At 50.6% G+C, this 11,368-nt stretch overlaps 2 protein-coding genes across 2 annotated transcripts; both read right to left on the reverse strand.

Annotated features, from left to right (window-relative positions):
- Positions 1-281: 281 nt before the first annotated feature.
- Positions 282-4,043, reverse strand: LOC101779247 (AP2-like ethylene-responsive transcription factor AIL1). Its single transcript, XM_004953799.3, has 9 exons — positions 3,597-4,043; positions 2,843-3,464; positions 2,615-2,697; positions 1,521-1,529; positions 1,352-1,440; positions 1,200-1,273; positions 1,066-1,116; positions 880-956; positions 282-790 (listed from the first exon to the last, which is right to left on the reverse strand). The coding sequence occupies exons 2-9, from the start codon at positions 3,394-3,396 to the stop codon at positions 633-635; spliced, it is 1,095 nt and encodes a 364-aa protein (XP_004953856.1). The 5' UTR covers positions 3,397-3,464; positions 3,597-4,043; the 3' UTR covers positions 282-632.
- Positions 4,044-9,908: 5,865 nt separating this feature from the next.
- Positions 9,909-11,230, reverse strand: LOC101767096 (transcription factor ILI5). Its single transcript, XM_004953854.4, has 2 exons — positions 10,884-11,230; positions 9,909-10,649 (listed from the first exon to the last, which is right to left on the reverse strand). The coding sequence occupies exons 1-2, from the start codon at positions 10,992-10,994 to the stop codon at positions 10,494-10,496; spliced, it is 267 nt and encodes an 88-aa protein (XP_004953911.1). The 5' UTR covers positions 10,995-11,230; the 3' UTR covers positions 9,909-10,493.
- Positions 11,231-11,368: the final 138 nt, after the last annotated feature.

An 11,368-nucleotide genomic window follows, 5' to 3' on the forward strand; every position in this document is an offset into this window, starting at 1 on the left:
ACCTGGCTGCTGCAGAAGAGCAGCTGCTGCGGTATTTGAGGGACGGCGACGTACAAACTTCATCTGCTGCACCGTGCATCGAGCATTCGAGCGTGATGGTGCTGCTCCTGACATGCGTTTCTGTTCTGGGAAATGGACGTAGATAGCCCATCCAGATTAGGAAGAAACTTTCAGTGACGCGCCTTTAGTGCAAACAGCCGAGGAAGCTAACATGAATACAGAATGGACGTAAATGCAGTCGAGGGGCAACGATCATGAGGAAACTAAGTAGCAAGCATATGGAAACCAAAGGTATAGGAGTGGCTAATATGTAATGCACTTAGGTAGGGCCATTCTTCAGAAAGATCTGAGGAATGTTCAATTTGTCAAAAACGAAGCAACCGAAACATAACATGAACATTGACTCGGTAACATTTCCAGAAAGATCTATCCTACAAACCCTATGGTACATGCTCGAAAAACCCCTTACATGATTTTTGCTAGGTGATTCAATAATTGTAATCGTTAAGACTTAAAAGCAGGAAGTATTGAAAAAATGCAACCAGTTCTCCTATCTGTATGTACCACTAAGTTCCAAATCTGTCTCTGGGCAAAACTGCTCAATAGATGACGCCGCATTTTAGTTCAAGTTATTATTCTGGCTTCGATGCGAGCAGCCTCAAGCCTTCCCCTTCTATACAGTGCATACCCTTGTCAACATAGTTGCTTCGGTCAAAGTTGGTCACAGCATTTTTGCCACGTATCTCGATGGCAGCAATATCATAAGCCTCCGCAGCTTCTTCCTCAGTTTCTGATTGAAAACATAAGAAAAATCATCAGTATTCTCAATCCAGTTACTTTTCAAAAGCATGGGTATGCCAAAATTATTGTGCAGCGTACTGAATGTTCCCAGGTATATGTCTCTAGTTCCAGCAACCAGTCCTATGCGTGCTTGCCATCTCCCGTCTTTCTGCCTTCTGTTATATGACAAAAGACTTCAGCTTATTTCCATCGATTTTACAGACGAACAAAAAGATAAATTCTTTGAACTTGGAGCAAGCTGAATAAAAGAAAAGGAGAGGTAACCTTGTCACTCCTCTATAAATAGAAGCCCCTCTTGAAAAGCAGCTGCTCCTCCTGCAGGAAGAAACAATATTCTTGCGGTGGTCATTTATCTAAGCAATGATACAAATGGGTTATGGATAAGATTAATAACACACCTTCTCAAATATGTCACACATTCCTCTCGAGATAAGTCCCTTATATCCTCCAGTTCTTTTTCGTATTGTGAAATCTGGAATGATTCCAACACGTAAGGTCATGTCATTGATATGTATCACACTGAAAACAAAGCAAAAGCAGAACAACTTGCCGGAAAGTTTAGTCTTGTATTTTGACCCCAGTATTTAAGAGCTGCAACATCATAAGACCTAGCAGCTTTCTCCTCAGTATCATAACTTCCTGCAAGGTAGGAAATTTGGGGGGAATGATCAAACCATAAACACAAGAACTGGGAAGGGAAATGAACACGCAATAGTTACCTAGATAAACTGAAGCACCGTCACATGAGAACACCATTGCAAGAAACTGTTAGTAACATCCCGCCAAAAACTAAATACACTTGCTATAGAAATAAAATAATAGAAAAACTGTCCAGAAAAGCTTTAAATTCTAAAGATAGAAAAGAGTTGCTATGAGGTAGGCTAAGCCATAAGGAATTAACCACGAAATGGTCATGATCATTTAACCAAAAAAGAGAGAATGGTCCTAAAAAAATTATTTAGTGCGCAGGCAAAAGCTCTTTTTCTATGCCCTAAAGGAGGTTGGAATACAAAATTATATGTTAAATGAAAAGTACTGGCAGTACTGTGTGTAACGCTTTTTTCCTCATATCATATGAACGTAGGAATTTGATTGATCATGCAAGAAAGAAAGAATTTTTATAAAGGATTTGTTTACTTCTACTAAAGAATGATATCTGTTAAGAGTACATAGTTAGAAAACAAAAACACAGAGATACTAAAAGGGTGACAAATGTGAGATCAACTAGGTATAGCATACTATTCACCACAACTAAATGTATACCGAGCTACTTTTACTGGAGATTGCTGGTCTAATAATTGCTGCCCAAGTGCGCAATGCCAGCAATAGTAAGTTAAGAACCAGAATAGGGCACGGAAACATCTTAATGTGCACATGGGGAACTTGGACAGATGATAGTCATATGATGCAAAAAAAAAGGTACTTTGATTTTGATTCGATAGTGAAAGAAACATAGCATTTAAAGTATTCTACGGAAGAGCATAGTCCGTGCTAAGTGAAATTTGGCCTGGAGAGTGCTATACAAATTTGTGCTCTTCTGTGATTGTAAACAATCAAGTTATGTTCTGCCACTACCACAGAACATATTACTCATGATTATCGCACAATGAGAAGAAACTGAAAGAAATGCAGGAAATGTCAAGCCATATACGAAACCTATTTCCATTCCATGGCCATGTTTCTATATCTGGCAATGTTGTAAAATTAATATTAACTAACAAAAGTGGTAACAGTTCTGAGTATATAAAGAGTGGTTCTTGTTTAGATTAAACGTGTCACACTGTCCATTAGACAGTTAAACATAAATACATACCTTGTTTCCCTTTTCTTCTCCGTCCTTCTACTCTGCAAGAACTGTCCCACAGATGAGCTTCATATTTCCCACTCCATCTATGCCTGCACAAACATATGCTTCTTTAACAAGTCCATCCAAGTATGATTAGAGCAGAAAAAGGCACATTAGCAAAGCGGCAAAATCAATCACGTTATTTTGTTTCCTCTTAGCAATTTCAAATTAAATGGACACACACGCCAAGCTCACCTGGTCACTCCATGGAAACTCGATGATCGAGAGCCAGCAGGTCGCACTGCAGAAATTTCAGCAGAAGCACCAACAACACCCTTCTCTTCTCTAAACCCTGCCCCTGCCAACGGATTGATAGAATCACCGATTTCATCTGCAGGCTCATCCTTCTTGACAATAGTGAGGACCTGAGCTCTCTCATCCTCATCACCAAAATCAGCAAGCCCTTCATTTCCCACCACAGTAACCAGGGCAGCCTTCTCGGCAGGGTTCTCACAGCCTTCAGTTTCACTTTCATAGTCGACTTGCTCACACTTGGGCAACTTCTTCTGATCAGCACCACTGGATTGCTCTGGCTTCCCGGTTCTTGAATCCTTTGTTCCTGACACCTCTGCGCCATGCGTCTCACCATTCTCCTGAGTGCTCCTCGCCTCCACAGCAACTGGTGGTGGCACCGTATTCAGATTGATAGAGTGGCTCCTCTCTATCGCACCCTCATCCCCTGGTTCCCCCGCCGCCTTCTCCTTCTCCATTTGCTTCGCAAGATTAACCCCTGCCACCGATTCCTCCATCCAATACGGGAGATGGAAACAATTCCTAGAACCCTAACTATCTATCTATCTCCCTATTCACAAACCACCTGCAAGAAAGGAGATAGAAGCCATGGCAAACAAAAACTGCATATTTAGATCCGACGAACCATAAAAAAAACACGAGGTCACCTAAAATCTGATAAAATCGGAGAAACTAACAAAGCAGTGGAAAACAGTACCTTTGAGCCGCCGCCCGTACCCACGCCGAGATTGACGGGGAAGCCTCCGGACGACGATTGAACCCTAGCGGCGTGGGTATTTAACACCGGCGAGGCAACAAAACCGGAAATTTCACGGGGCAATCGGCCATCGACTATCGAGGCAGGGAATTAATAGGGGGGCGGGCGAATGACGCCGAATTGGGCAGGAAGCGACGAGCACCAGCGCGTGGAGAGAGGGGGGCGGCGGCTCGGCTTAGTGGAGAGTGATGCGGGAAACAACGAAAAATTTTCTCGGGCAAATCGAGAGGAGAGAGAGATGGAGGGAGAGGACGAAAAAATCGCAGGATAATTTCCCTCTTGCTCCGGCGGATTTACCTAATCGCCCGCGGCGGAGCACAATCTGGGATAGCTAAGCCCACCTGTGCAGGCTGCAGCACGCTGGCGCTACTGCTGAGGACGTCAGGGAATAGGTAATTAGGGCGCGTTTATTATTCGGTTTTATTGGGGTTAATCGGGTGATTGAGCGCGAGCTAATTGCGGGGGAACGTTTGCTTCGTGCGCGACGCCCCTCGTGATGCGTGCCAGCCTGGGTGGAGGGACGGGCGGCCGGCGGCCCCCCGCGCGACGGCGTGAGGACGTGGACGGCGCGGATGCCGTTTGTGGGTTGCGGGGTCGATCCGCGCCGTTTGGGGTCATGAACGGGGCTGACGGCGGGCGGACTGGAACGTTCTAGGGCCGGGGAGAGACGGGAGCCGATCTCGAGGCGTGGCGCGGCGCGTGGGGGCGTGTTGGACGGCTCTCAGCGGCGGACGGTTCAAGGGGGGTCGCCATCCTGGTAAGAGACTCCTCTGCTGCTGTGGTAGGGATGTCAATGGGGCCACCGGATGCCGGGCATGTTTGGTTTGTGATCTCAAAACCATTGCTGTAGTATTGATGTTTGGTTGATAACTATACTAAGAAACAAGGACAATGCAAAATACTTGGGGCATCCACGACAGTGCGTTGATGTACGAGGAAAATCACCCACGTATGTCAAGAGCCGGTCCATCCCAAAATGGACTCATCGTTCTGCAATGGAGAAACTAGCCTTTGGTTTGCAGCCGTATCAAATATTTTGTTGAGATCGTTGAGGTCTCCTTTGGTTCACATGGAAAATGGAGGAAAAACATATGATTGGAAATCCTATAGGAATTGCAACTGTGGAGTAAAGTGGAGTAAAGAATAGTACTCCCTCCATCCTAAATTACAAATCGTTTTACTTTTTCTAGATACATAACTTTTGCTACGTATCTAGACATACATACATCTAAATCCATATCAAAGAAAAATCAAAATAAATATTAATTTGATACAGAGGAAGTATATGAGAATTTTCTTTGCTTGCCATTTTAGAGGAAAACTATTAGAGGTGTCATGGGAGGAAATCTGATGCATCATGCATTGTGAGGCTAGGCAGCCTAATGGAGAAGAAATGAGGGACGGATCGGGACGGGGTAAAAAGGATCAACTCACATATGTTTATTCATCTTAGAGGACTCTTCGTTGATGTGACACGATTATGTGCCATGCCACAAAAGATGAGATGGAATAGAGCCTAAAAGAAAATTTTGAGCACGGAAAATGGTCATTTTGATAGTTGAGGGTGTAAGAAAGCTCGATGATAAAAATTCCTATTTCACCAAACTAAAAAGAATATTATAGTTCATAAGAAAAATGTTTTAAGTTTAGGATAAAATTGTTCAGTAAAAAATTGTTCAAGTTGAACAAATTGTGTTTGCGCTAACCGAACAAACATGGGCCAAAAAAACAGCCGCGATGCCTACGTAAGAAAAGAAGAATTCAGCCCGTAAAAGCCCACCTAGCTTCATCGTCCATCAAACCTAAAAACATGGTCATGGCTTGGGAGGGAAAATATGGGCTTGGGGATTTGTGTGGTACTTTTAGGCCCATTATATGTTCAGCGAAGACGACTTCTCAGGCAGGGCCCGCTGTGATAGTACTTTGAGAGCCATTACATCGTGTTACCGTGGAGGCCCATAGTTTCTAGATTGAACCATTTTATACTTCAGGATGGACTGTGTATTTGTAATTTTCTTTAGGTTACATCATCCCTCTGCATGTACGTCAGCTCCGGAGCCTCTTCTTAATCTCTGACGATGAGCCGATGACAAGCACGTCGAACGAACAAGAACACAGAAACTGTAGGACATTTTCGTTTGTGCAGCACCAGCATCGCAGGACACATGGTTCTGCCGTGCTGCTCTCCCACGCTACGGAGCGAAACGGGCAAGGAAACCGGAAGTCAAAAGGGATCGTGCGGCAGCAGCCCCGCCCATGACCCGCTGCTCGCCCCCGCACTGCATGGCATCCCAGGGCGATCCACAGAAAAACCAGAAAAAAAAAAGGTTAGGGAACCTGTGGCGCCTGTGTCCCTGCTCACATCCAGAACGAGCCCTCCTCCTTCTCCTCCTCCTGTCTTCCGACGGGCAGGAGCGGTCAAAGATCCGATCCCCCGGTGGCGGGCCTGACACCCGGATCTCCCGAGAACCGGTCACGCTCAGGTTGCGGTTGGGCGGGCAGCAGGGCATGGCAACTTCCAGGCCGTTGCCTGTCTCGGCATACCTGATTCTATCCCGCTCTGCCGTCGCAGGGCATGGGGCACCGGAAGCTCGCTCGGCTGCTGCGGCGACAGGTGACAAGCCACAAGGGAACGTGACTCCCACAACCATGTGTACGTGAGTCGTCTACGCGTCAGTGCACTGTTGATGAGGACCAGCACGAGCACGACTAGCGTTTGACCGTTCGATGAACGTAGCCTCGCCATATACTAATACTAGTATCGGAGATGCAGAGGAACAAGATCGCCCTCGGCCTTTCGTTTTACAGCTTAAAAAGATTCACATTTTACAGCGGCATAGAGACGAAACGGAACGACGCTGACTGCTGACACCAGAAGTTTTCTTGGTGTACAAGTACAATGTCAGCTTGTATAAGGCTGCCACTTGTATTCCCGTATAGGCAAGCCACCCCATTTTACAAGTACCAATCCGTACGTAGTACGTGCAGATTTGCACACGCCTCGCCGCAGCAGAACCGTGTACTATTGGCAGGCCTTTCCTACCCCTAGCTAGCTCGCTTGCTTCTACACTGGCAGCGCAACTGCCACGCGCTAGGCTACACTGGCAGCGCAACTGCCGCGCGCTAGGCTTTTTTACTGGCCGTCGTTCAGGTTTCCGCCTCCCGGTGGCCAGTTCCGCCCCTACCAACTGCTAGCGCGGCGTAGCCTTTTTCCGATGCTGTTGCCGCAGCTGGTAGGGGCGAAGCCGTCATTGCCCACGAGCCCCTGTCTCTGGCCTCCGCAGCCTTTTTAACCGTCGCCTCGGCCGCACCCAACCGCTGGGTCTGGCTCTAGTGTAACCGCACCGCGGGGGGCCGGGCCCGGCGGTGGTTCCTGCTGGTTGGGCTGCCGGCCGTTAGACGAGTCCCCCTCCGCCGGCGTGGGGCCGCCGAAAGCGCCCGGTCCTTCACCACCACCACTCCCACCCGCAGACGGCAGCAGCAGGCTCCCACGACGCCGCTCCTGCGAAGGGAGGAGCCGGCCCGGCCGCCCGGCCACCCCCCCGAATCGCAGCCGCGTACCACCACGCCACTGCCGCGGCACATGCCGCTGTCCTTTGCGTTGCATTGCCTCCTCCGATCACCATCACCACTGCACACCTGGAGATATCATGTATACAACGATAGATAGATACGTCGCGCGGGCTCATCTTCCCCGCTGCCTCCGCACATTTTCCACTGGCGCACGCGGGCGTTAGGACGTGTAGCCTTCGTACATGATCTGTCACGTACTGTACACAGGTCGTCGCAGTCTTCTTGTCGCGCGTACATGTTGCCATGCCAAAGTACGTAGCCGATCCTGGTGGTGCCGTGTTGGGTCAAAGAAGGGGCAATCATTTTCGGTTGGAAAGCTGCAGGGGGGTAGCTGGCGCCGAGACTTTCTGCAGCATGTGTCAGGAATATCGTTCGCGGATGCAAGCGGATTCGGTATACTCCCCACCCTCCGGCCAGCAGATGACACGCAAATGTGCAGCGGGGGCTGAGGTCAGTCTCGATCGGTTTTTCACGTAAGGCTGTGACTGTGAGCGAGCCAGGACCCAGGAGGCCAGGAGGCCGGGCCGAGGGCTTGGACAGTTGGACTGGAGAAAAAGGGCAAAAGAAACCTCTGCCGCGCGGCGCCTGAATTTTTTTTCACGGTGCTAGTGTCGCCGATGGCAACATATGATGTAGGCTGGTCCAGGACCTAAAAGTGCCGGACAGAGATTTACTATGCCACTTTCTCATGTGAAAAGATGCCTCTGGCAGTCGTTAACTTTGAGTGGTCAGATCTTGACTAGCTAGGCGCAGAGCGAGAGCAGTGGCATCTGGTCCTCGTCCTCGCATTTTTTTGACCGCGGGGCCGTACGCGCGCGCATATAGTTTATTCACGCGACGTTGGCTGCTACAGCAGTAACATATGCCGCCCCTGGCCGGTGACTGAATGGAGGCTGGACCGTACCTCCTCTGACTTCTGCGTTTTGCATTGCACAGTGGTAGTTAGTAGTTACTGCACCGCTCCCTAGGTCGCTATACTAGCCTCTACGTCTTAGGGTCAGTTTGGCCGTGTTCCTTGGAGCTCCAGCTCCATGACACCGACTACTACGTCTTAGCGTGCGAGTAGCCTCAAGGAGCTGGAGTCGGAGGAGCCACAATCACAAATTGTGACTCCTCCGGCTCCTTGCCGGTCTGTGAGGGGAGGGGAAGGAGAAAGAAAAGAAACTCCGTGTTACAATAAATAAATGGTGGATGCATAGTGGGCTGTGAGTCCAGACAAGCGTGACCAAATTGGCTCTTGATCGACCAAACGCAAAGCGCAAGCACGCTAGCTACGTCGGTTTAGCCGCACCTAGGTTCAAGAAGAAAAAAAACTACAACAAGCTCACGACGATCCATGGATCCATCATCCAAGGCTGCCGGTGGCAGTTAGCTGCGACAGCCGCCGTTCATTGGCCAAGTACGTAGTACGTGCTCGATTGCCCGAGAAAGATCCACGACGGAAATAAAGAATAATGCAAAGTCTTACCCTTTTATTTTCTCGCGTCGTCGTGTCCCTGGCCTCCACGGCGCGCGGTCTAGCTTAGCTAGCGTGTGCTACTGTTGGTGGCATGTGGGGTTCCTTGCAGGACTTAGCCATGGTGCCGGGTGGGTGCGTGAACGTCCATCACCCTACTAGCGAGTAAACGGGCTTGCTTTGCGATAGGGCACATGCGTCCATAAATAACCCCTTGCAGGAGAAGGGGCACTGTTCACGCACATACGAAAGAGCCGTGCGGATTCCGGGCTGCCCCGTTTGCACGTTCGCCTGCTACGTTGGATATGGCTAGCTAGCTACACTAGTTTGGTGTGCAGCCAAACTCGAGAGACTTCACACAGTGGACGCGCGCGCGCACAGCGGCAGCAGCAATGCGGGTACGCAAGCGAGATCGAGCAGGAGATCGCTCGCTAGCACTGGGACGGCAAGGAAGGCCGGTGCCTTTTGGTGGCACTGGAGCGTGACTTCTCGCCCCCCGGGTCTCGGTCGCCGATCGATCGACCGCGGCATGTGGGGGCGCGCGCCGCGGCGAGGAGCCAGACCCCTCATCTCGGTTAGTAGTAGGGGTCGCCAAGACAGCGGCCTTGCGGGCGCTAGCGGCCGAGCAAACTGAGGCACGCAGTTGACGCGGGCCGTTTAGTTTCCTGATCCGCTCGTCGACGGATTCCTTTCAGCCCGGCGAATTGAAAAGGAGGGACAAGTCCAAGTGGGTGGGAGGAGCTAGCTGAGGCCGACACGCGCGGCTACCACAGAGCCTTGGCCACGGCGCCCGGCCTGCGTGCCGTCGGCGTCCATGCACCGATCCGTCGTATGCTCTCGCTCGCTCGATCGTCGTAGCTAGCTAGCCGCTAGCTAGCTAGTCGTAGCATCACAACAGTAGTCGTCGACGCCTGCCGGGAACGCAAGCGTGAGTGTGACAATGCACGCCGTGCCGAGAGCGCGCGGGGCCTTGCCGCCGCCGCACTTTTTCGTCTCCAAGTAAACGGGGGCACGGGGATTTCACGCGCCAGCGCACGGAAAAAACGGAGAACGCGCGAGGTAGTAGTGCATCGTTTGGCTGCGTGCGTGCTTAACCATGACACAATCGAGAGAAATATAAAGTACAGCGCAGAGTAAACAGAGCCGTAGCTGCGTATCTTAACCATGTCAAGAGTGAAAAAACAAAACAAAGTACTTTCTCGTAGGACGTGGCACTGTACGTAGCACGTAATTAAAGCCGTTAAAAGCTGGAGCAGGACACCATGATGATGATAATCAATTTGCTCTAGGTAGTAGTGGTCGGTCGGTTGTCTGTAGAGAGAGCTAGCCAACTCGATCCAAGCCACCGACTAAATTTACAGAGATAACAAATACAGCAAGGGGAACATCAAAAGAGGAGAGGTGGAGGCGGTGCGGTGAGGAGGACACAGAGAGATCACATGGAGCCGTGGAGTGCGACGACGAAGCGTGGAGGAGATCGACGAGAATCGAGTGCGAGCTAAAGTGAGGAGGATAAGCTTGCTTAGGCCCTAGCGCTAGTGCCCTACCCAGTGAAGCTTAGCAGAGATCATCACACGCGTGTGTGCAGCTAGTACATTTTGATATGGAGCTAGCCACATGATCTCAGATCTAGGGAGACAGGTAGTAAAAAGGAAGCAAGAGAAAGATACACATATATGGAGATATATATACCCTAGCTAATTGAGCTGAGCTCCCGGCCCGCACGTGGCCGGCCGGAGAATGGCCCGCGGTCGCCGTTGACCTCCTCGCTCTCACGGCCGGCCGGCGAGCAGCACGAAGAAAGGCGATCAGGAGCGAAGGATGCTGCGGATGATCTCCGCGCCTGGGCTGTTGTGGTCCATGGTGGACATGAGGTCCGAGAGCCGGTCGCTCAGGTCGTCCACCTCCCGGTGGAGGCTCTTGATGTAGCTGCAGGTCTCCTTGAGCAGCTTCGTCGTCGACGCCTGCATTACATTAGACGATTTGTTAAACAGACAGAAAATAAAGAGAACAGGCAGCACACAACCACCTACTACTTTAGCTAATTGGTTCGCCACGCAACGACCTTAACTACATCACTGTACATGGATCTCTCTGCTAGCTGCATGGTGTGGTATGAGCGGTATGCGCGGCGAAAAGCTGGCGCATCGAATAATGCGAATGCGAGGTGAAGGGGTCAGTTCGAAGCGACGACGCACCTGGCCGGAGCCGCGGCGGCGGGAGCTGGGGAGCAAGGCCTGGAGCTTGGAGATGAGCTCGTTGATCTCATCCTCGGAGATGTTGCCACGCGACGACCTCCGGCTCGACATCCTCGCTCTCTGTCGCTCGTCGTACGTCGCCGCGGGCCGGGACAAGCAGCACTTCTCGCAGCAGGATCGGAGGCAAAGCTCGAGGACCAAGCTAGCGTCTCGTCTGTGTGTCCACCGGTGGCTAGCTCTGCCTGGCTAGCTAGTGAGAACTGAGAAGCTGGGTTACCCGCTGGACTTGGAGGTCGCTCTGCAATATCTGGAGGCCGGAGTGAGTTGTGAGGGAGACAGAAAGGGAGAGGGTTCCTTTATAATGAGCTGGGTCGAGGGTGGATCCAGATTGGGTCGGATCAGAATCAGAAGCGGATTTGTGTGTAGGGAGAAGCGAGGAGGCGTCGGCTCGACGGCTCGGCTCTACCTCTACTCTCGACTGCAAC

Source organism: Setaria italica, chromosome I (assembly GCF_000263155.2).
Source record: "Setaria italica strain Yugu1 chromosome I, Setaria_italica_v2.0, whole genome shotgun sequence".
NCBI lineage: Eukaryota > Viridiplantae > Streptophyta > Magnoliopsida > Poales > Poaceae > Setaria > Setaria italica.